The sequence below is a fragment of the Rissa tridactyla genome, chromosome 20, assembly GCF_028500815.1.
Source record: "Rissa tridactyla isolate bRisTri1 chromosome 20, bRisTri1.patW.cur.20221130, whole genome shotgun sequence".
NCBI lineage: Eukaryota > Metazoa > Chordata > Aves > Charadriiformes > Laridae > Rissa > Rissa tridactyla.
This window is the reverse complement of record NC_071485.1, coordinates 2,351,436-2,375,626: the sequence shown is the minus strand read 5'-3', so window position 1 is coordinate 2,375,626 and position 24,191 is coordinate 2,351,436. Positions and strand designations below refer to the sequence as shown.

The following is a 24,191-nucleotide window of genomic DNA, read 5'->3' as shown; positions in this document are numbered from 1 at the left end:
ATGGTGTTCCACGCGCTAGGCGGCTTCCGCCGTTTGCTAATTAACGTTTTTTTGCTAATTAACGCCCGGCTCGCCCCGGGGCGGGTGGGGGGGGGAACCGCTGAGGGAAGCTCTGGGTCAAAATGGCGGCGCTGGGGAGGCGGGGCGTCGCGAGGGGGCGGGGCGAGGGCGGGAGGGCGGGGCGCTCTTAGCCAATAGGGGCGAGCGCAGGGCGTGGCATCGGACACGGCCCCTTTGCCTCCCTCCCGTGCCGGCGTGGGGCGGGACCTCCCTGCCCCCCTTCCTCCAATGGGCGTCGGCAGTTGGGGGGCGTCGCCCAATGAGCGGCGGCGGGGGGCGGGGCCTGGCGGAACGGCCGGGCGAGGCGTACAAACGACACCGCCCCGTCGCCGCCGCCGCTCCCGGCCCGGCCCGGCCCGGTCCGGCCCTCACAGCGCGGCGAGATGGCGGCCTGCGGCGGCCTCAACATCCAGATGCTGCTGGAAGCGGCCGAGTACCTGGAGCGGCGGGAGCGAGGTACCGGTTCCCCCCTTGCCCACTCCCCGGTCCGCTGCGGCCCGGTCCCCCCCCCCGGCCTCAGCCGGGCCCGGCGATGATGGGCCGCCCGCCGTTGTGTCTCCGCAGAAGCCGAGCACGGTTACGCCTCGCTGCTGCCCGGCGGTAAGGACGGGGAGACCCTGCGGCGCCGCGCCAAGGCCAGGAAGAGCGGTGGCGGCAGCAGGTAACGGCCGGTACCGGGCGGGGGGGAGGGGGCCGGGGGGAGGGGCCCTGCACCGGCAGCTGGGGAGGATTCGCGGGCGGACGGACGCTCCCGAGGCCTGGCGGGGCCGGGCCCGGCTGTTGCGGTGTGTTCGGATCTGTCAGGGTCCCACCTGGCAGGCCTGGGGGGGACCCTTCTGTCACCAGGGACCCTCCTGTCACTGCGTGACCAAGCCTTGTAAGGTCCTGCTGTCACAAGGCGCCTGGCAGGCTGGGGGCCCCCTGTACCAGGGGAGCATCAGGGGTGCTCGGGCTCCAGTAAGGTCCCACTGTCAAACGGTGTGTGGCTGGGCTGGGGACCCTCCTGTCACCAGGTGGCTGGATCCAGTAAGGTTCTGCCATCATGGGTTGCCTGGCAGGGCTGGGGGCACTCTGCTGTCACTGGGTGACCAGATCCAGTAAGGTCCTGCTGTCGCGGAGATTGTGGCAGGGCTGAGGGGGACCCTTCTGTCAGGGGGTGCCTGGGATCCAGTAGGATACTGCCATCAACAGGGTGCTGGCAGGGCTGGGGCGGACCCACCTGTCACCAAGTACCTGGATCGGACAAGGTCCAGTCATCACAGGGCGTGTGGCAGGGCTGGGGACACTCCTGTCACCGGGTGAGTGAGCCCAGTTAAGGTACTGCTGTCACAGGGCACTTGGCAGGGCTGGGGGATCCTCCTGTCACCAGGTGCCCAGATCTGGTAGGATCCTGCCGTCACAGGGCGCTGGTAGGGCTCGGGGACCCTCCTGTCATGAGGTGCCCATATCTAGTAAGGTCCTGCCACCACAGAGTGCTGGCAAAGTTGGGGGACCCTCCTTTCACCAGGAGGCAGGTCTGGCAGGATTCTGCCATCATGGGGTGCTGGCAGGGCTGGGGGACGCTCCTGTCACCAGGTGGTCGGGCTCTGCCATAATCCTGCCGTCACAGTCCGTCCGCCAGCCCCACAGTCCCCCACCATCACCCTGCCACCCCTTTCTCTTTCACGCCTCTGCCAAGAGATTCCTACCGGCACCCCCATCCCCAAATATGGATTATGCCAGGCCTGTGTCTCTCCGGAACTTCCCAGCGAGACGTGAGGGGAAACCTCCTGTTGGGCAAACTTGGGTAGGAAGCGTGCAACCGTCTGACGTGGCAGAGGGGTTTGCTGAAGGGAATGTGGAAGTTGGGCTTTTGATTTCAGACTTGCTTATGCCAAAGCTCAGGAAGTGAAACTGCTCTCGATCCGTGAGGATTCGCCGTAAAGAAAGCAAGATTTTTCTACTCCCAGACCCATGGATTAATTACTTAATGCTCCTGTGTCGTTTTCTTTGCTCGCTTTTCTGTTTTGTACAACAGAAACTGCCACCTCAGAGCCAGTGCTTGTGTCACAGTGCAAACCAGAGTCACTGTGTGAACTTCTTTCTTTCCATGGTTTATTCAGTCACTTTAATAACATTAAAATCACTTAGGTGTCGTTGAGGGGAAATTTTCGTCTGACTTTCAGGAGGGCTGGCTCTGGAATGCCACCTCTGTGGCAGGATATGCACGTCCAGCCCCTTGAAACAGCTACAAGGGAAATTTCGTCGGGCAGAGCGAAGTCTGAGCAGGTTCATCCCGACACGTCACCGGTGGCCGATCACTTCCTTTCCCGCTGGCTTATTTTAGGCTGTTTGCCCAGGGAGGAGCAAGGTGGCGATGTCACCAGATATATCACATTTTCCTGGTTGGGAGTAAACTCATATGCGTGACGCAGTGACAGCTGACCTTTGATAGCTGCTGTAACAGCAAATATGTCCCGGAACGCCCCATGAGTTTTGTTCGTACCCTGAATCCCAGTGTCTCCCTGAGATGAGGCGTTTCGATCTCCTCCCACGCTGGGGTTTTGGGGCTGCTGGGTTCCCATTAGGGGGGCAGAAGGCAGCTGAAGTTTCTCAGTCTTCTCTCAAGCAGGCTCTGAGTGAATCCGTGGACGTTTGTCACGCCTGCACACGCTCAGAATTTTCTTTTTGGAAGATTTGGAGCTTGTTCTTCACTTAAGGTGAATCATAACAGCAGAGCAAAGGTCTGCATTGTATTGAAAAGAGAAGGGGTAGCTGCAGCTCTTGCTGTTACCTTCTTTTTTTGTTATGGTCTGCAGAAGAAAAGACCACATTTCAGGCAATCAGGTGAAGTTTTGGGGCTGACAGGCAAGGTTTCAGCTAGTGGGAGGCACGATCGGTGCCTTGGTGGGCAGGACTGTGCTCAGGAAGGGCTTTGGGGGCACATGGTAAAGCAGTCTGCCAGCCCCGGCGTGAAGCTGCAGTCCCCTCTGATCCCCTCTCCCCTTTTATTTTATCCAAAATTAAAATCCGTCAACTAAGGAACCTTCTTCTAAATATTAGCAACTGTGGATGCAAACAAAAAAAAAAACCCCTCAGGCTAAGAAGGATTCTGAAACAAAGCTGCAGAAGAGGGAAGGAATTTGTTATTAATAAAAGTGTAGTAGTGATGGGAGCCTTCATCTCTGTCAGTACTGGTGCTCGCGAAGCATTTGGTTTATTTACGACCAAGGGGAGAGCTCGGGCTCGCTGCAGTCCACCGCCTTGCATGAGGTTTGCAAGAGCTGTGTCAAAGGACGTGGGACTTTTTATACAGAAAAAAGTTTAATGGAAAGATAGATCCCACGGGAGCCGAAGACCTGAGTCCTTCCCGGCTGTTGGCAGGTGCTCTGCTCAGGAGAACTCGCTGTTCCCTTGCATGTCAGGATAATGCCTGTCCATTTAAGTGAGAAGCGGTTCCCCTGGAATTGAATGGGTTTGGACTCTGTGATCTCCTGCGAGCGGGATGCTGGCCATCAGGAGCAGATTTCTTCAGCCAGCGCCACCGGAAAGCAAACAGAAGGAGCCGGGCTGAGATGAGTCTTGGGAGAAAGACGGGAGGGCTGCGATGGCTTCCCGAGTGATGGCGATCCATTGTGAAATGCTGCTGGCAAAGTGAAGAAGACCCTGACGAGCGTCTTCAACTGGCGTGTCGGTGACATCCCTTGTTTTCCCTTTCGCCTCAGGGCCTGGGGGCTTCCAGGTAGGCGTCCTTATCCGAACAGCCTGTGGATTTTCCATGTCTTTAGGTTTTCAGGCGCATAACAACGTTTTTCCTAAACTAGAGTAGGTGGCCTCTCAAGCTGTTAAGGAGAGCCCGGGCAGGGAAGTGGCTCTTCCCTAAGAGTTGGTCTTGGTATCACAAGCAACGTGGCCTCATGCGGCTGTCCCGGGTTTCAAGAGAGAGAAAATATGTAGTAGCTTGTATTTTCTGCCCTTTCTTAGCATCGAAATTAGGAGCTTCAGGGGAATTTGTAAATGGACATAACGCCTGCCTGAGTTTCAACATCACGTTGGGCATCTCTCGTTAAGAGGTGCTAACCCATTGTTGGACATGGGGAATCTTTTCTTTACCCGTTGTCTTCCTGGCAGCTCGCCCCAGTTTTGCAGAGAGATGACTGGCTGAGCAGCAGACACAGGCCCGAATGTCATCGAGACTTTGGGGGCTCCCTCCTAGTCCCCATCTTGTGTGGCTGGCGTGTTCTGAGCTGGTTTGGGGCTCCTGGCGTGAGACACAACCTCTTGGATGCCGTGCAGCCTTCAAAAAGCAGTGTGCTTTCCCCAAAGGTGGCACCAAGCACCCGAGCTGTCGGCCCCCATCTCTTTGCTTTACGTGCTGAGGATTGTAGGTTCTCCTTTTGCTTTCTCTGCCCTTCTTGTGCAAGAAGTCTTTTAAAAGCCGCATTTAAAAAAAGCTCTTCAGAGCACCTGCGCTGTCTGAAAACCTGCTTTCTTTCCAAGAAAGGCTTGGTTGCAGGTTTTGTGTTGCGATGGAGCAACTTCCCTCCCCCTGCCCGGAGATCAGCCCTTCTGCCCCGTGCTCTCGGGGCTGGTGCTTCCCCTTCTACACCAGGAGTCCAGCAAACACTCACTGGTGGATGGTGTACCCTCTCTCTTGCGTCATGGCACTGATACAGCTGCTTAATCTTAGTCCTTGTTCTAAAACTTGAACTTCTCCACATTAAAATCCTATTTTATGGTTTTACCGGCCTTTTTATTACCATTTATCTGGCAATTTCACCATTGCGCCGGGCTGTCTGCATCACTTCCACTGTTATTGCCATCCCCGGGGTACCGAGTGGCTCTGAAAGCCCCTGAGGTTGGCAACTTTTCCGGGGAGCATTTACTAAATCACGCGTGTTAATCCTAATTGCAGTGTACTTAGTCAGACGGAGGAGTTAATAACTTGTTCTTTCTTTTTCAGGTCGACACACAACGAGATGGAAAAGAATAGGTGAGTGCTGGAGGCTTGTGAGGAGCGGGGTTTGGGCGAATCGCTGCTTTTCCAAGGGTTGGGAACCAGGGTCGAGGAGACGAGGTGGCGTTGAAGTCGGGAGCAGGAGGGAATGGACAGGATGGCTGGATAAAGTGGCCACTGAGAAGGTTCCCGGTGTTGCCCAAGGTGAGTGCTTGGACTTGAAGCATTCGCTGTCCTTGGCTGCTGGAGCAGCTGTGCAATAAGGAGGTGGGAACGATATGTCTCTCTTCTGCCAGCTCCAGTTTGCTGTCAAAACCCTTCATCCCACTTCTCAGCTTTGCTGGGGAGAAGGGTTTCCAGGCCTCTCCCAGTTCCTGGGGGCAATCCCATGCCGGTGGAATGGCCAGCATCCTCTGCTCACCCGCAGTCGGGCTGTAGGTACACGGCTGGAGCTGTGCACACAAATAACTGGGATTATTTGCGACAGAGCGGTGCAGTCTTTGTGGTCCAGCTGAAAGATGGCTTTGTGGCCTCAATGGGCTGCTCATTTTCTCGGCATGGCTTGGATGCAGCTCAAATCTTGCCATGTCCTGCTGCCAGCGAAGGATTCATGTGAACTTGCTTGGTTTGTATCTTAAGAGGCAGCGTCCCAAGTGACATGGCTTAGAAAAGGCCAGGGCCGTTTATTCCTCGTTTGAAAAGACCAAGAAAATTAGAGTTTGATTACTTCAGGCTCACCTTGCGTCCCTCTCGCCTTGTTTAGACCGGAGCCATGTCGAAATCCCATTGGTAACGTTGCATAAGCGAGTGCAGTAAATGCTCCATCGTTTCCACCCCTTCGAACAGGGTGGCTGGAGAAATGAGCTTCTGGACAGGGCTTACGTACCCCTTCGCTCCTCATTAGAGATACCTTAATCCTGTCGAGCCAGTGGGTCTCGACCAAAATTTGCCAGCTTCCTACCCCGGCATGAGGAGCAGCTTGGGGAGGGAGAGCGATGAGAAGATGAGTATCTCACAGAGTGTAAAGACAAGGGCAACGAAACAAGCCGATGGGCTTGGAAGGTCCTTTGCCCGGGAAACGAATCCTTTGAGGGTTTCTTTTTTTATTATTAATATGAGCCAGTGGGATTTTTAGGGCTTTTTAAGCGTGGCAGCAGTTTCAGCTGGGCGAAGCGTGGCAGAAACGCGCTTTTATATGTGCTGCGCCTCTGACTTTGAAGCGGAAGCCCCGGTTTTGACTCTGGCGTTGGCGTTGTGTAATCCAGAAACTTGCTCGGCACGGGGCTGGTTGCTGAGCTCCCCTCTGCATAACTTCTGCTAGGCAGGGGGGGCTGGCTTTTTGCCATTTTTTGGTTGGTTGGTTTGTTTGTTTTCTGGTGTGAACAACCAGCATGACAAGGCATTATTTTGTAGCAGAGACGGCCAAGGATTTTGATTTGGCTGCCACAGCCCTCGCAGAGCGTGGCTGGGCTAGCTCCTTATCCATAGATCTCGCAGGTAAATCACTTGTAAGCTGGCACGGCACGTTTGGACAGGTCTGCACCGCTCCAGGCAGCTCTTCCTCACCCTGCTCAGGAAAATTATCTTTGGAAAGGCTCATCTTTGAGCCCGTTGGTGTTTGGGATTCACCCGAAGAATGAAGACCACATGTTTTGCTTGCATTGTAATTTAGGAGGTACTTTGTGTAGGCAAATGCCTGTTTACTCCTAGCGCGCCCAAGACAAGATAGGCAGGTACTTGCAAAATCCCATTTTGCAGCTGCCTGTGTCCATTGGGTGTTACAAAGGCAGGTGTTGCAACCGATGCCCAAGAATGTGACCTAAATCTTGGGATTGGAGTGGCGAACGCAAGGGAAACCAGCCTACGCTGGGAGCATCTCGGTTATCCACAGATAAAGGGACTTCCTCGAGGAGCCAGAGCTTCCCTCGGCAGCGGCATGCACGCAGTAAAGCATCGGCCTGTGTATTAATGCAGACAAAATCCGTGTGTTACAGGGAGGGAGGGATTCCTGGCAGGCTCCTGGCAGCCAAGGAGTGTGATGCCGCTTGGGGCTGGCGTTCCCATGGGGAGCTGGTTTTGTTTTGACCAGAGCCACACGTGCCAAGGCGATGGATCCGAAACCAGACCGATCCTACTAAAAATAGGGAAAAGAAGCACTCCCAAGGGAGGTGCTGGGTTTACAGCTGTGTGGCGTCAGCCCACGTGGCTTCAGCTGTCGGTGGGGCGAGGCAGTGACCAAACAGCATCCCTGTAAGTGAAGCTTTTTGAGAGGAGAAAGACCAAAAGCAGATACCCTCACCCAAAAAATCGACATCTTTGGCAGCTCTTTGCCAGCAAGCGTCCCGACAGCCCGGCAGGGTTTTGTCAGAGTTGGCCGAAGCTGGAATTGGGATTTTTGGAGAAGTCCTTTTGTCTGGCTGCAGTTTTTGCCCGGTGTATGGAAGCTGCCAGAGGGTGGGGAGGCATCTGGTTCAGCTTAGCTTCCAACCACCCTGATTATCCGCGCCCGCGGGAGTGAAATGCTGTTTGGGAAGCAGGTACCTGACCGCTCAGCGCCTTGTGTGTTCTTACAGGCGTGCCCATCTACGGCTGTGTTTGGAGAAGCTGAAAGGGCTCGTACCGCTCGGACCCGAAGCCAGCAGACACACCACCCTGAGTTTACTAACGAAAGCCAAATTGCACATCAAGGTGAGCGTGGGCTCGTTCGGTGCTGCTGAACCCACCCGCAGTGGGAGACACAAGAAACGGGGTTCCGTCCCCCTTGGTTAGGTGCCGAGCTCGGTTTCGAGAGCAGCACCGCCACCTGGGGCGCAGGGCTTTGGGCGTCTGGATCCTCAAGTGGGATGAAGGTAACAGCCGGGTCAGGACATCGTTTTGGAAATACTGACAGAGGTTAATGCTGTTGCAGGTCAGTATTGCCCTTCTCGCAGGTGGCACAGCGAGTCCGTGTGATTCTCCTTATCAACGGGGTCATAGAGGACGGCCATGCTGCTTTACAGCCAAACTTCCGCGTTGTACCCTACACCGCAGCGATGCCTGGAGGCCTTAGGGATGAGACTGGCTGCAGGATTGCAGGACACCTGTTTTTTTGCCTTTCTTTTCCAGAGTATTTCCTACTTCACTCTTTGTCCTTTAGACTTTGACTGAGAGGGCTCTCCTCACTGGGTGTGTTTAGGCTCCATGAGCTGAGAGATAAACCAGGGCATCGGGCTGTGTTCCACTCCCTGGTTATCAAAAATTCTAAAAATCTATAAATAGGATGGGGCCGGTTCCAGCGTAGCTGTGCGTGTAAATTGTTTGGAGAGGAAAGCGTCCTTTATGTGCCTTCCCCAGCGGCCTCGGGGCAGGTCCAGACCTCTCCATCCCTAGGCCAGAGGCTGCACCCTGCTTCAATGTCCGTTGGCTCGTGGGAGGATGAAAGTTGCGTCCATATGACTCATGTGCTCGACGTCCTGAGCATGGTGAAGCCAGGGAGCCCCCCGGTAGCTGGCGGCAGTCGCGTTTGGGTGGCTTGGGTAGGGAAAGCGATGTTTCACGTGTGGCTGGCAACTGGGCAGCTCAGGATGCCTTCTCTCTCATCCTCTGCAGAAGCTTGAAGACTATGACAGGAAAGCCGTACACCAAATAGACCAGCTGCAGCGGGAGCAGCGGCACCTGAAAAGGCAGCTGGAGAAGCTGGGGATAGAGAGGATAAGGATGGACAGTATTGGATCCACTGTTTCTTCAGAGCGCTCAGACTCGGATAGAGGTGAGACCCTGCACTCAGGTCGTAGCGGGGCTGGCTGGGAAGAAGTCTGGCCGGCCGTGCTGTAATGCTTAACCATTCCTCTTGCAGAAGAGATAGATGTGGACGTGGAGAGCACGGATGACCTTCCCGCGGACCTCGACTGGAGCAGCAGCAGCCTGAGCGACTCGGACGAAAGAGGGAGCCTGCAGAGCATATGTAGCGACGAGGGTTATTCCAGCTCCGGCGTGAAGAGAGTGAAGTTGCAGAGCAATCACAAGCCTTCTCTCGACCTGTAAGGAGCAACTCCCGTAGCTGTTTCACCCATTGCCGTTTCCCTTTTGGATCTCGTTAGGTAGCACACCAGACCGTCCTGCCATTCTCTTGCACATAAAAAAAATCTTAATGAACTGCCGACCAGAACGAAGCTGAGCTTTGCCCAAGTCCCAAAACCCGGCGCAGGGCTGCGGGTGGCAAGCTGCTCCCCGGAGCTCGCATCTGCCAGCTTCTCTTCCCGTCTGAAAGTCCTCTCTGCAAGACCGTACATTCCAGCCACGTTTTGATGCGCCCGAGACTATCCCAGCAGTAACAGCAACCTCAAAAGCCCTCCGCTGGGATTTTTGGCTTGCTGTCACCACCTGGTATTCCCAATCTACTCCGCATCTGCCCAGCAACATCACGTACCTGATAATCGGCAGCAGGGCCCAAATGTAAGAGTTTATGGGCAAGTATCCGAAGGCAGAGCCAACCTCTTGCATAGCTTAGATCCAGGAGAGAGCAGAGGCAAGTCGGCAATCGGGAAGCGGAGCGTTTCCGCCGCGTCACGTCTCGGACAGGCGCAGGGATTGCACCTGCAGCCGCCGGCACATTGATCAGAGGGCTTCTCTCTGCCGACTCTAAATATTCCGGGTGGCAGCACAGCTGTGTACAGCCCAGCCCAGCCCAGCCCTGCCGTCATCCCGCAGCTGGAGCCTTACTGGCATGGGGAATGCCACTCAGGAAGGGCTGTGGGACTCGGCACCCGTCATTTGGGGTCGGACGCCTTCGGTCTGGGAAGTTTTCTGTCCTACCTAAAATCAAACGGTCCCTGTTCCCATCCTGTGCGACGTCCCACCTCCTGCTTCGCGGCTGCACAGTGCTGTTCCAGGCGAGCGCTCCTGGAATTTTTTTCATGCTTCTTGTCTCTGGGACAAATTTTTTCTACCTCGGAGAGATGAACAAAGATTATCTCCATCCCTTTAGCACAAAAAACAAAGATGATGCCTCATTTGTTTTACAGAAGCGATGCCTGGCCCCATTCAAATCCATCCCGTGACAGTTTAGCAATAACCCGACGGTGAGGGGGAGCGGGGCAGCCTCTGGCCGTCGGCGCCCGAGGGGACCCCACAGATCTTCACTGAAGCACTTCTCCGGCCAGCGGGGATCTTTTCAGGCACTCAAATGGGCTCGCGAAGGATTTTGTGGCCGCCACCTTAGGGAGAGAAACCCAAACACACCACGGAAGGGCCAGAGCCCTTCCCACTGCCCTGACAGCGGAGGGGTCCCGACCTGAGAGCACACGGAAATGTACAGAAAACACACGAGCTATAAATAGTATTTATTCCTTTTTCTATGTACTGGAGATAACATTCTTATGACTTTCTGCTTTTATAGATGTTCTGGAAACTTTGATACGTAGAGGTCCGCTAACAGAGATGTTTCTTTTCCCCTTGAGCCAGGCGAAGGTCCTTTCCGCCCCCTTGGCAAACCTCTCCCTCGATCCCTGTCGGCACGCGGTGAGGAGCCGCTTCGCTCTCCAAGGGCTTTTTTTAGCAGTGGGAGACAAAACCGAGCTTCCCCACGCACCCGCGGTCTGTACCAATCCGTTCAAGAAATGCAGTTTCCAAAACGCCGGAAGCCACCGAGATGCTCCATAAAGTGAGCACTATAAAACTCAATTTCTTTCTGTCCCCCCCCCGGCTTTTTTTTTTTTTTTTTTAATATCCTCAATCTATTTTTGGATCGTTTGAAATCTTCGAAGAAGCAAGAGGGATGGGAGATGGGGCTAACGAATTGCTAAAAACTCCCAAGTCTCAGCTCTTTTTGCACCTTCTGGGTTTCAAAAGAGAAAAAAAAAAAAAATCAAAACCACGAGGAATTTTTTTGGGGGTGTGTTCTTTTTTTTTTTTTTTTTTTTTTTTAAAGCAGACGGAGTTTTCCAACGTCCGACGGATTTGCACTCACCCGCAACTCAGATGCCTTTAGCGCCGGTACGCCCGAGGCAGCCAGCCTTTGCCACGCGAGCTCAAAACCCCTGCGCTTTCAAAAATGGGGGGGGGAAGGCAAAAGGATGAAAAGCACAGAGAAAAGGCAGTGGAATATCAGCACTTTGAGGCATTGGCCGAGCGCCCTCCCTCACCCTCTTCCAAAAACCGCCTCGGGATTCCCTCTGGAGCGGCGGCTCTTGCTGCCTTTGAGCAGGGAAGGGTGACATCCAGCACTGGGAAAGCACCGTCGGGGTTCAACGGGAGGCAGAAAACAGTTAATTTTTGGTTGTCGTTTAGGTAGGCTGAGTCTTAAGGTTTCGATTCGGTGTAAATTATTAATTTTTTTTTTCAGTGTTGTGCCTTTTTGAGTTACCCGCCTTCTTCTCGTGGTGAAAGGCTGCGTGGGGGTTTACTCCCCGCCCCCCCCCCGCCCCCCTCTTCTTTTTTGTCCCAAACTAATAATTATCGGACCTTTTGCACTGTTGGGATGTGCTCCTCTCCAGCCTGAGGGCGAAGAGAAATGGGAACCCTCCAAAATGATGCACTAACCTGGAAGGAGGCTGTAAATCCGGCGGTTGCTTCCCGGCGAGCGGCCGGGACCGTCTCTGGCAGCTTTCGCTCTCTCCAGGTCCCCCACTTCGTCGGCCGAGGCGCCCGGCGGCTGTGCGAGCCTTTTCCTGGAATTCACTGATCCACCAGCATTCCTAAGAAATAAGCTGCAGGAAGGACATTTTTGTATATTGTGATTAAAATAAAAAGGGGATGCGAGGAGCCACTCGCGCGCCCCACGTTTACAACGGATCGTTGCACAGACGGGCGTGAGTCGAAAACACGCTTTTTTGGGGGGGTTGTTTTGTTTTGTTTTTCGTTTTTCGTTTCTTTTTCCTTGCGGAAGGCAGATCCCAAACCGCTGCTTTGGGTGGCGAGAGATGGGACCCACAGCCGGGCAGAGAACGGGAAGCTGCTGGGAACGGGGCCCTACCCCAATCCCTCTGGAGCCCATCACTGCCCTGGCGCTTTGCTCCCTGATTTGTCCCCCCCGTGTAGAAAAAGGTTGGGACATCGCCTGCCGTCACTTGCTCCCTGGAAAACGTCACGTCCTTGCTCTGCCACGGCTATGGCTGAAAACCGCGACGTTTCTTTCATCCTTTTAATTTATCCAGCGTAGCGGTACGCGAGCCGTCCGAAACGTCTGATCCAGAACCATCTGGGCATTGCTTGTATTTCCTTTGACGCATTTTATTTGTGCTTTTCCATCTTTTTCTTCCTAACCTTTTGCTTCCCGAGAAGCAAACCTGTAGAGCATCGGCTTTATTTTAGGCATTCGAGAGCCGGGGAGCGGCAGATGGGAGAATAGGAATTCTGTTTCCAGCCGTTCGGTTCCTGCTGTAAATACCCCGTCGTCATTCAGAATCCTGTGTCAAGGCCATCTAATGGTGCTTTTTATTACAGTTAGCACACGCGTTTTTAGAAACTACATGTTTTAGGAGACCTTTGCTGTGTATATGGATACTTCTGTATTGTTCGACTGTTAGAAAATAAATTATTTCATTACGAAAGAGAACCGGCGTGCTGGCCGCTGCCTCGGGAAGCAAGCGGAAGGCTCTCGGGGATGTTCCGCGGATGAGAAACGGCAACTGGGGGGCGCCTCCGTCCTGCTCTTCCCAGTCCCGCTGCCCAATCCCATGTTTTCGGCACCCAACGGGATAGAGCTTTGCTGCCGGAAAGGGTCCAGGTCCCCCCGGCCTCCCCCCACGTAGGTTTTGCCCCACGACCAAGGGTCCCTGGGAAGGCGGAGCTCTGGTTTCGGGTGCTGGTGGCCCTGGGGGGGTGGTGGGCCCCCTCCCATCCCCAGCCGGAGCCCCCGATACTGCAGGGCACGAAGGGCGCGTATGACCCCGGCTGACTCCGAGCCCTGCCGGGGCTCAGCACCCCCGAATCCAAACCTCGGGGTTCTCCCCAGGCGGATCTGGCCCCCGTGGGGCCGGGGGGCACAAAGGCTGTCACACACCCCCACCCCACCCCCCCCGCAGGGTGCTGGGGAGCGGGGCTCAACGAGGGGGCAAAGGGTGACCTCGCACCCCGGAAAGTCCCGGGGGGGGGGGGGGGGGGACGGACACAAGGTGTGACACACACGCACACCCACCCCACCCCCGGGGGCGGGACCGGCTCAATCGGGACCCAACGCCCCCCAGCTGGGGGGGGCAGGACACCCCCCCCCCACCCCCCCCACCTCCTCCCCGGACACAGCTGTGCCCCATCGCGGGCCTAGGCACGGCCCCCCCCCCCCCCCCCCGCGGCCTCTTAAACCCCCGGGGGGGCTGGTGGGAGCCACTGGGGGTTGCTGGGATGTCTCCGGTGGTGACTGGGAGCTACTGGGAGCTGGCTGCTGCTTACTGGGAGCTTCTGCCTGCCTACTGGGAGCAACGGGGCTGGGGGGGGGCACACTGCTGGCTACTGGGGGCTTGCTGGGAGCAATGGGGGGCTAACGGTTGCCTGCTAAGAGCTACTGGGAGTGACTGGGAGCTTCCTGGTGTCAACTGGGAGTAACTGGGAGCTTGCTGCTGCCTGCTGGGAGCAGTGGGGGCTAGCCGTTGCCTCTTGGGAGCTACTGGGGGCTGCTGGGAGCGACTGGGAGCTTGCTGGTTCCTACTGGGAGCACTGGGGGGGCTAGCTGCTGCCTACTGAGAGTCGACTGGGAGCTACTGGGTGCTTACTGGGAGCAGTGGGGGGCAAACTGTTGCCTGCTAGGAGCTACTGGGAGCTTGCTGCTGCAGACTGGGAGTAACTGGGAGCTTGCCGCTGCCCACTGGGAGCAACTGGGTGCCTACTGGGAGCAATGGGGGGGCTAGCTGTTGCCCACGGTGAGCTACTGGGAGCTTGCTGGTGCCTACTGGGAGCGACTTCCCCAGACCAGGTGCTGCCCCCCCCTTGATCAGGGGCTGCCCTTGGGGTGATTCCCCCCCCCGGGGGGGGTTGTCCCTGGATGTGTTGTCCCCCCCAGCCCCAGGGGTGTCTGTCTGTCCTGGGGATTAGGGGGGGGGGTCTCCTGGATGCACCCCCCCCCAGTGCTGCCCTGGAGGTGAGGGGGGTTCTGGGTCCCCCCCCCGCCCCAGTGTTGTCTTTGGGGTGTCCTGCATGGGGACCCCAGTGCTGCTCTGGAGGTGGGGGGGGGGGGGGGGGCCTGGATGACCCCCCGCCCCAGTGTTGTGTTTGTCTCTGTCTTGGGGATTGGGGGGGGTCCTGGATGAGGACCCCCCCAGTGCTGTCCTGGAAGGGGGGTCTTGGCTTTGTCCTGGGGATTGGGGGGGTGCCCTGGCTGCCCTCCCCCCCTGCCAGTGCTGTCCCCGGGGGGTGTTTGTTTCTGTTCTGGGGTTATGGGGGCGTCCTGGCTGTGCGCCCCCCCCCCGCCCCAGTGCTGTGTCTTTATTCCAGGCTGGAAGGTTGGTGTTGGGGGGGCTCTGCTGGAGGAGGCGGCAATGGAGCGGGGTGAGACTGGGGGGGTGAGGTATGGCTGCCCCCCCCCCCCCGGGCTGTGCTGAGGGGGGCTCCCCCCTTTCTGGGGCGGTGCTGGGGGAGGGGTTATGTTGTCTCAGCTCTTTCTCTCCACCCCCCCCCCAGACGAGGAGCAGCCGCCGGGCCGGAGCTGAGCCCTGGAGCGCGGGGAGAGGTGGGTCGGGACCCCCCAGGGTCACTTTTGGGATGGGGGGGGCTTTTTTTCCCCCCTCCCCTCCCGTGGGAGGCTGGGTGCTGCTCCCTGGGTCCCCCCCCCGGACACCCCCAACCCTGGCTGGGTGAAGCCCCCCCCTTTGAACCCAGGGCTGGTGGGGGCTGCCGTTGGTGTGAGGCCCCCCCCCCCGCCCGGGGTGGGGAGGTCCCCAGGGTGTTTTCCTCCCCCCACGCTGGGTGCAGGGAGCCTCCAGGCACCCAGTGGTGGGCGGCGGGGGGGGGGGGACACCTTTTATTTTCCAGGTGTTTGTGTTTTTGCCGGAGCGGCGGCGGGTGCGCCATCGTCCCTGCGGGTGCGTGGGGCGCAGTCCTGGGCCCCCTCCCCGGGGGGGGGGGGTGTCAGGGGAAGGCAATGGTGGCCAGAGGGGCGAGCTCGGGGGGTGGGGGGGGGTGGTGGTGGCGGCGGTGGGGGGGACCGGGGCTGGCGGGCGCTGTGGTGGCCGTACTGGAATTTGAGGCGCAGTTCGATGCGGGAGCGGGGCAGGATTTTGGGGATCCACTCCATGATGAAGGTGTGTGGGTGTGGGGGGGCTCCTTCTGTGTCGGAGGGGGGGCAGACACACAGAGGACTAATTATTCCATGGGGAATTTTATTTTCCAGTAAGGTCTGCTTGGGAAACCACCCCCCCCCCCTTTTCGGTGCCTGAACTGGTGCCACTGTTCCCTTTCCAGGTAGCTCTGGGTGGCGGGGGGGGTTCAAGGTCTGGGTGTTTTCCAGCCCCCCCCCCCCCCCCCACCCCTTCAAGGTGCAGGGATGAGGAAGAGCGAGAGCTGGGCACCGGCCTGCGGGATTATTTCATCCCAGGAACGACACCTTGCAGGGAAATGAGGAAGTTTGAGAGTTTTTCTCTCTGGGATGAGAACTCCGGAGCCCTGAGCCCTTCCCTCCCTCCCGCAGGGTCCAGGCCTGACTCTTACTGGTGTATTTCATACCGGTGTGGGGCTCCATGGGGGCTTTTTTTTTTTTTAAATTATTATTATTAATAAAGTGACTTATTTAGTGTTACCCTCTGAAAAGTGTTTTATACTTGACCTGTTTGGGTGTCGTTGTTGCTATTGCCCTCCCCTGGGTGGGGGAGGGACCCATTGTCCAAGCGACACTGGCTTGTGGGTGCCTCAAGCCTCACGTTCCCCCCCCCCGCCCTTAGATCACTCCCTTTCCCCTGGTGGGTGGGCAGTAGAGGGGTCCCTCCCCTCCTGGGGTGTTTTATGGGGGGGCTGTGGGATGTTTAGCTGGTGTTTGTCTTTCAGGTGACTGGGGGAGCAGCTGGGGGTTACTGGTGTGGTGAGTGTTCAGGGATTGTGTTTTTTTTTTTTTTTTTTTTCCTTTTTGTTCCTGGGTGGGGGCTGGCAAATCTGGGAAGGGCTCTCACAAGTGTTTGAGATTATTTTTATTTTTTGGGGGTGGGAGGGTGGGGACCAACATTGAGCTGTGGCTTTGGCAGGGTGTAGGACCCTTCCCCGGGTGGGGGTGTGTGTGTGGGGGGGAGCCCTTTTGGCTTCAGGGCCCCCCCCGATGGGGGTCTGGGAGAGCCCCTTATGAGTGAGGCTCCTGCATGGGGGGGGGGGGAGTGGGGACCCCCTTAGCACTAGGGTCCCTTGTGTCTGGGGGGGCACTTCTTGCCATGCCCCCCCTCCCCCCATCCCAGGCAAGGAGAAAGGATGCAGCACTTAAAATAATTCTTGGGGGGGGGGGTTCTGGCCCTCCCCCGGTCTGCAGCTCCCACAGGGGTCTCACTCCAGGCTGCTGGGGGGGGTGCTGCTGCTCCCATACTGGGGGGAAGAGGCTGCTGGTGGGGCATTTCCTGGTCATGGCTGGGATGAGGTGGGGGGGTTGCAGCTTGCCCCCCCATTTACCCACTTTGAGGAAGGTTTTGAGCTCCAGGGGCTGGATGGCCGGCTGCTTCTCCAGGTCCTGCACGAAGCTGCGGGTGATCTCCAGCAGCAGCAGGTGAAGCGGGGGGTTAGGGGGCAGTGGGGGGCTGCCTTCCCTCCCTCCCTTACCTCAGGCGTGTAGAAGATCTGCTTGATGTTGGTGATGTGCCACTTGTCCTCGGAGAAGGTGCCCAGGGGGAGGGCATCCTTGCAGACAAAAGCTGTGGGGAGGGAAAGGGGGGTGGGGAGGCGAAGAGGGTCACTCTGTGCCTCTGTCTTCCCCCATTTTCTCTGCAGCGGCCTCAGCTTTTACTCCACTGTGTGGCTGTTGTCCTGGGCTGGGGGGGGCAACTCCTGAGTATTTGGCTTTGCCCTTGGCTGTCTGCTTCTCCCCAGGACTTGGTTTTGGATTAACAGCGAATAAATTGAATCTTAACTGGTGCCAGGCTGGGGAGAGCTGCTTTGGCTTGTGCTGCTGGTCAGCTGGGGGGGTGTAGGGGCACAAGGGGTGGAGAGCAGGATGTCTTTGTCCTAGGTGACAAACTCACAGCACTCCTAAATTGCTTGCAAAGAGCTGCTTCCCTTTGGCATTGTTTTGGGTCCCTCTCTTCAGGGCAGCAGCTGCCCAGCTCTCCCAGCAGCCCACAGACACACAAAGTCCATCCCCAGTAAGGATTTTCACAGACCCAACACAAGCTGCCACCTCTCGGCTGGACCCCGGGCCAGAGCCGTGCCCCGCTGCCAGCTCAGAAGCAGAGTGGGGCAGGTGACAGGTATCGCGGCCACGAGCCATCGCCCAGGGCCGTACACGCCCAGGGAACGCTCGGGCCCTGCCTTCGGGGCAGGCAGGGGGCCGGGGGGGAGGGCAAAGAGTTCCCCGCAGCCCGCAAAGCGGCCCCCCAGCCCTTCTGAGTCGGGCAGCTCACCCGCCTTTGCCTCCCCGAGCTTGAATTCGAGCATCAACCACCTCTTGGGGAATTTCTCCCTTCCCCGGGATAAACCCTGGTGCCCGGCTGCTGCTGAGCACCGAATCAGGAAATAAATCCCAGCAGACAGAAGCTTCCCCAGGGCAAAATATTGTCTCCGAACTGGGTAAAACCACTTCCCTCCCTGTTAAGAGTTATTTAACGCTGCCAAGAGCTGAATGACAGAGGGGAGGGGAGCGGTGCAGAGAGGCTCCCCCCAGCCTTACCCTCAAACTGGTAATGCATGGTTTGGTGGATGCGTTCGGTGACGCTGGCCAGCCAGTCCTGGAAGGAGAGGGTCACCTGCGCCTCGTCCAGCAGCTGGTTACAGCCTGCAAGAGAGAAAGGGCAGGAAAAATCAGACTTAGAACCCGAATCCAAATCCGCACCCAAGTGAAGCGCCAAGCCCGACGGGCAGGAGAAACAACTCGGGGCAGGAGAAACAACTGGGGAATAACAACTTGCCTCCCTGTTACCCCTCTCCCCCATAATCCTGACCCCCCTCGAGGCACTTAGGGATAACCCAAACCCAAGGCCTTCAAGCCTTAAACACGAGTTAAAGCCTCTCGGGTTCTGCTCAGACCCACGGGATAACAACCTGCATCTTCGTAATCCAACCCAGCCGCTTTAATTAAGCCTTTCCTAGCCCGACGAGCCCGGATGCCCTAGAATTCCAGGGAAGAGCCAGATGCCTAAACCAGCAGCCTTCTCTCTACCAGACCCCGGTACGCTCTTGGTGTGCGCCGAGGGGCTTGCAGCTCGACAGGAATGGCCGCCGCGGCCAGCTGTGGTCCAGTATTCCCCATTCTACCCGCACCAATTCCCCCAGCAGCGCCAGCCGCAGCTGCCTGTGTTAAACCGAGCCCCGAAAGGCAGCAGGACACCGAACGCGACCCCGTCCATCAGCTCGATGGACGAGACGCCGCTGCCCCGGGCACCTCGCTCCCAGGGCCGGGAAACGCGGCACCGCTTGAATCCGCTTCCGAAGCCCCCTCTGCTCTCGGCGCCGCCATACGGCAACACCCAGGAGCCGCCTCCGCAGCCCCCGGCCCCGGGAGCGGGACCTGACACCTCCTCGCCCCCGGCCCAGAGCACCGCAACCCCCCGGGGCCGCGCGTGGGCATCTGCGGGAGCAACACGGGGAAAGAGAAGGGATTTGTACCCCTTTTTAGGCCAACGCTAAAGCTGGGAGGAACAAAAGCACTAAACCACAGCCCCAGACCGCAACCAGCCGGGAGAGCGGCTTTCTCTGAAGGGCCCCGAGTCGCTTTTCGGGTTCCCATGGCATTGGGCTGACCCTTCCCTCTCCGAACATCACGTCGGAACACACACAACCACCCGGCCGCCTGCTCAGAGACAAGGCACGACGCTGGTGCCCGCAACCACCTCCCCGGGGGGACCCCAGCTCCCGGCTCCTCCCCCGCCGGCATGCTCCCCGCGTCGGACCGTGCTTCCTAGCAAGGATTTGCCACTAGAAACCACAGTGGCTCTGGCCACAAGTTCCCCCCAAGCAGCTCTGGCCATTCAGAGATGCTGCAAACAGCAGCAGCAGCAAAAAAACAATGGAAACCAGCTCACAACTGTGTCTGACCCCATTCACCTCCTCATTTTACCTGGGAAAGCACCTCATGGCATTAGGAGATACTTACCAACACCTGCCCACCCACAGCAGCACTAGCACTACCAAAAGCCAACTTTTTTAAGCTTGTCATGCCCAAAAATCCACCAAAGAGCCACCCTGGGAGGATGCCGGCATTGTCCTTCTCTAACAACAACCACGTCTATGGCCAACCAGAGCCATGCCGACGCCCCAAGCCATGCCAGACACACGGCTACCAGTAACACCAAGCTGCCCGAGCCCAATTTCCACCTCCTAGAGCCAGCAAAGGATGGCAAGGGCTCGGCTGTCCCCTCCACGGGGGTCACAGTGGCACAAATGGAATGGCTGTGAGCATCCGCCCAGTCCCCGAGCATCCTGAGGCGCGTGGCCAAGGCTTACCTTGTTTCTTCAGCGAAGAGGCGACAGCAGGCTTCTTCAGGCTGCTTCTCCTGGTGTTGCCATGAGCCAGGTCTTGCGCCAGGAGGGGGCTGGCCACCTGTGCCCCTGAGGGATGGGTTCAAAGAGCGTCAGCGCACAAGTCCCGGGGGTCCCAGGGCACCCCATGCAGGATGGGATGGAGAAATCCCCTCTCTCCTCAGAGCGGGCTGTCACCACAGCTCTTAACATCACCAACGATCATTAAAAGACCCACTGGACTCAGGGCAGGGCTGTGCCCAACACCCAGAGCCGCTCCGAAAGCTGCCACCGGCACCAGACATGAGCCCAGCAGGTCACGGCGGGGCTGCCCCTCCTGCTGGACAATAGCTTTTGGCTTCAGCCTGCACCCCTGCTGTCCCACAGAGCCTCCTGCGGACACTCACCCGGCACGACATCCTTTTTCCTCTTCTTGGCCTTGGCAGCAGCCACCTCCCCGGCCTGCCCCGGGGACTCGGGGCTGCCCACCAACTGCAGGACCGACAGACCTTTCAGCCCTGGGAGAAACAAGACTCCGTCCTTAAAAGCATCTCAACCACGCGGGGCAGCACTGCAGGGATGTGCGGTCTCATGTCCCCCTCCCCACGCTGGCACTTCACCCCCAAGACATCCTCAGAGAACCCCCAAAGCCCTCCTGGCCACCCCAGACACACTTCTTGGGGGAACATTGAGGTGAGCAGTGACTTTAATTCACTCACGTCACTCAGGGCACTCTCCTCAGGGTGGATTTTCACCTTTGGGTGCCTAAAACCAAGGCAGCATTATCCAGGTGCGCCTATCGGGGCGCACAACCCCTGGGGGACTGAACCCCAGAGGCTGCTGCCACGGGGGAGGGGGTGGTTCACAACGAGCTGGCCTCCCCCCAGCGCTGCTCCGGCCCAAGGGAAGAGAACACCCGACTCACCCCGAGCGCCCATCACAGCAAAACCCATCAGCTCCAGCTCCAGCTCCAGCTCCAGCTCCAGCTCCAGCTCCAGCTCCAGCTCCAGCTCCAGCTCCAGCTCCAGCTCCAGCTCCAGCTCCAGCTCCAGCTCCAGCTCCAGCTCCCACACAGCAGGGGGGAGCTGCAACCCAAGAGGAATCACTCCCCAAGAAGCTCTGTCCTTGCAGAGGGAGGGGGCAGGCAATTAAACCCCAGCTAACAAAGCCCTGATGGGGAGCACATGCGAGGGCAGCCCTGGTGAAGCGAGGCAGGTGAGCAGGAGGGGAGTGGGTGGCATCAGCCCCACACATGTTCCCCCCCACCCCCCAAAAAAAATTCCTCCGCGTGTCGCTTCCCCCACCTACCGCTGGCATCGCAGGTGAGGAATTTGGCGAACTCCTGTGCCAGGCTCTCATCGCTGGTGAAGGCGCAGAGGCAGGCCAAGAAGTGAACACAGCACAGCAATGGTGGCTCCTCCTCAGCTGGGCCACCCTTGCCGGGCTTCGGAGCCTGGCAGGAGCAGAAGAACCTGTGGTCCGTCAGCATCTTGGAATTCATCTTCTGGCCAAGGAGGCGGGCAGGTTGCCGAGGCTGTGCTTCTGGCTGGCCTTGCAATTCACCACCAGGATGTTCTTGGTGATGCGCTGCCAAGCAGGAACGAGGATGCTGGACGTGCTACTCACAAACCAAGCCCACCTGCCTCGTAGCGCCTCAGTTAGTGACAGCCTCGGCTGCAGTCATCTCAGTATTGTGGAGTCTGGGATCCTGCCGGGCGCCCTGAAGGTTAGCACTGAGGCAAAGATTTTAGATTTTTGAAGAGCAAGGTTCAGCTTGCTGAGAGTCCAGATGGCAGGGATTCCACGGGAAGCTTCCCCGGAGGAGCAAGTGAGTGCTGGGAGTTTTTCAAGAATGCTCTCCTGGAAGCACAAAACCAGTTTATTCCCAAGAAAGGGAATTCCCTTCGTTGGGCAGCTGGCCTTGGGAACAACAATCCAGGCTGACGTAAACACAAACCCAGGGAGAGTTGGTATAGAAGCTATTACAGGAGCCTGAGCCCTACACATCAATGGGCCCTGACGATATCCACCCGAGGGTGTTAAGAGAGCTGGCTCCTTTTCAAACTGGCAACCTGTCTGTGCTGGTGCCGGTGGCGGTAGGGTTAATTTCCCCAGGACCTGGCAGGGACACAGGTATTCCATCCCCTGTGGGCCATGCCCTGGGAGCTGCCACTTTACAGGGCTGGGGCTTCCCAGGTCCGGTCAGTGAGCGGTGCTATCGTAATCATGTTTTGTATATTCCTCTCTCAGTATTCTTGTTGTTGTTTTCTTCTTCTCTTTGCTGTAATGTTAAACTACCTTTACCTCAACGTGTGAGTTTTGCCTTTTTCTTCCAAGTCTTTCCCTCATTCCATGGCTGGGGGCTGCGTGATGATGGTCCCGTCCACCGTCTGGATGGCCATCTCCAAGACCCCCAGCTCCACAAAGCACCGGTAATCCGGTCCCCGGTCCCTCTGCTGCACTGAATAAATCTGTAAGTCTGAGCCACTGACGATCTTGATGGCGTCAACGTTGGGCTGCTTGCGGGTGCCGTAGCGGAAGATGGTGCCGCAGGTCTTGTTCTTGCAGATGAGGCCTTGGGTGCCATTGTAAGTGCCGCAGCGGGGACATTTCCGGATGCCCCGCAGCGTGGCCTTCCCCAGGTCCGACAGGAAGGAGGGGACTTTGGTCCTCACCGATGCCAGTTCCATCCTCTGGGAAACCTGTAAGGGCAGAGAGAGGGGGGTGAGTTAACCGCCTGGGGAGGGACAGCGGGGATGCGGTGCTCGGCTGGTGACACCCACGGGTCCCTCTGCAGGTGGCGGTGACCGTCCTCAGTCCCCAGCAGCCACAGAGATGGAGGGGACAAAGAGAGAGAGGGGGAAGCGACTGGCTGAAAGGACATGGGACGTAAAGCTGGGTGGCCTGACACCATTGCGGGGGGACACGCGGTGAGGGGACACACAGAGCAGCTCCTCGGAGGGACACCGGAGTGGAAACCACCATCTGAGGCAGCAACAATGGGAGAGAAAAGCTTGCATGGACGGGACAGAAACCGAGCGATTTCCCCCTAGATCCACCTGGGTCGGGTTTTGGCAGCAGGTTGGCAGCCGAGGAGCACGAGCGACTCCCAGCGAGCAGCCCTGGTGCTGCTGGACCCACAATCCTTGGAAAAGACCTTTCAGATCATCAAGTCCAACCATTAACTCAGCCCTGCCCAAAACACCACTAACCCACGTCCCTCAGCACCACGTCTGCCCGGCTTTTAAATCCTTCCAGGGGTGGCGACTCCACCACTGCCCTGGGCAGCCTCTTACGATGTTTGACAACCCTTGTGGTGTAGAAATTTTTCCTAATTTCCATCCTAAACCCGCCCTGGCGCAACTGGAGGCCATTTCCTCTTGTCCCATCGCCTGTTCCTTGGGAGAAGAGACTGACCCCCCTCGGCTACACCTTCCTTTCAGGGAGTTGTGGAGAGTGAGAAGGTCTCCCCTCAGCCTCCTCTTCTCCAGGCTGAACACCCCCAGCTCCCTCAGCCACTCCTCACCACATTTGTGCTCCAGAGCGCTCACCAGCTCCGTTGCCCTTCTCTGGACACGCTCTGGCGCCTCAGTGTCCTTCTTGGAGTGAGGGGCGCCAAAATGAACACAATATTCGAGGTGGGGCCTCACCAGTGCCCAGTACAGGGAGACGGTCACTGCCCCAGTCCTGGCCACACCGTTCCTGACACAATCCATAAACATTTCTCCCCTGCCAACCGTATTTCACCCTTCCCGTGCCCCACCCTGTCCTGGTGTGAGACACCAGGCGGGCTGGGAGGGCTGCCCGGCTCCCCTCGACCCCACGGCAGAGCCCTCCGCTCACACCTGCCTCCTCACCACCACCAAAACCCCCCTTTTTGGGGCAAAACCAGGCACCACGTGAAAAGCCACACGCAGCCAAGCCTTCGAGCCAGCGTCCCACAGACGCAGACAGCGGCAAAGGGACATTTATTGTCACCACCGGAGCTGAGCGGTGGGTATGAGGAGAGGCCGGGGATGTTGAAAAGCAGCTCCCGGTGCCCCCGTGCTCACTGAAGCCAGTCCCAGACCTCAGTGGGTATTTACACCGGATAAACTGGCGGTACTGGGAGCTCCCAGCCCAACTGCAAAGGACAGGGCACAGCTCAGGGAACGGTGGGTCTGTGCCAGGTGGGACAATGCCCCGACACCCCCCTGGGTGAGCAGAAGGGCCCTCACCGAGGGGAGCGCAGGGGCAGGGACACCCACATCCCAGCAGGGCCCGGGGGCCAGCGCAGGAATGAAGGGCCAGGTTGGGCCCTGGGTGATGTGGGACCAGGATGGGGGCACCCTGCTGGGCCGGGCACTGGGAGCAGGGCCTCCCCTTGGCCACTGTCACCTCAGAACTGGGTCTGGGGCCTCCCCACGGCTACTGCCGCCTCAGGAGGGGGCCTCCACTTGGCTACTGTCGGCTCAGAGCAAGGGCTGGGGCATCCCCTCGGCCACTCTCACCTCGGGTCAGGGCCTCTCCTCCATCTCCGTCGCCTCAGGAGGGTGCCTGGGGCCTCCCCACGGCCACTGTCGCCTGAGGACAGAGCCTTCCTCGGCTGCTGTCGCCTCAGGACAGGGGCTGGGGCCTCTCCATAACCACTGTCACCTCAGGA

The 24,191-nt window shown here is 58.1% G+C and overlaps 3 protein-coding genes across 6 annotated transcripts; 1 reads left to right on the top strand and 2 right to left on the bottom strand.

Annotated features, from left to right (window-relative positions):
* Nucleotides 1–260: 260 nt before the first annotated feature.
* On the top strand, nucleotides 261–12,530 carry MXD1 (MAX dimerization protein 1). 4 transcript variants are annotated; one of them, XM_054224938.1, is made up of 7 exons: nucleotides 261–516; nucleotides 625–721; nucleotides 5,003–5,032; nucleotides 7,570–7,684; nucleotides 8,585–8,744; nucleotides 8,832–9,015; nucleotides 10,439–12,530. In XM_054224938.1, exons 1-7 carry the CDS (start codon nucleotides 444–446, stop codon nucleotides 10,497–10,499), a joined length of 720 nt encoding a protein of 239 aa, XP_054080913.1. In that variant the 5' UTR covers nucleotides 261–443; the 3' UTR covers nucleotides 10,500–12,530. The 4 variants fall into 4 exon arrangements, with proteins under 4 accessions (XP_054080913.1, XP_054080915.1, XP_054080916.1 ...); XM_054224940.1 differs by having other exon boundaries at nucleotides 268–516; nucleotides 8,832–12,530; XM_054224941.1 differs by lacking the exons at nucleotides 261–516; nucleotides 625–721 and adding an exon at nucleotides 780–3,781.
* LOC128919593 (uncharacterized protein C2orf42-like) lies at nucleotides 12,365–21,626 on the bottom strand. The gene is given in 7 exon segments (XM_054224937.1): nucleotides 12,365–12,494; nucleotides 16,700–16,791; nucleotides 17,763–17,867; nucleotides 19,535–19,639; nucleotides 19,957–20,067; nucleotides 20,858–21,061; nucleotides 21,064–21,626. Coding segments are annotated over 7 exon segments (1,155 nt in total). The 5' UTR covers nucleotides 21,557–21,626; the 3' UTR covers nucleotides 12,365–12,449.
* A 114-nt stretch (nucleotides 21,627–21,740) lies between these two features.
* LOC128919595 (uncharacterized protein C2orf42 homolog) lies at nucleotides 21,741–22,239 on the bottom strand. Its single transcript, XM_054224943.1, has one exon. The coding sequence runs from the start codon at nucleotides 22,237–22,239 to the stop codon at nucleotides 21,895–21,897; it is 345 nt and encodes a 114-aa protein (XP_054080918.1). The 3' UTR covers nucleotides 21,741–21,894.
* Between the last annotated feature and the right edge of the window lie 1,952 nt (nucleotides 22,240–24,191).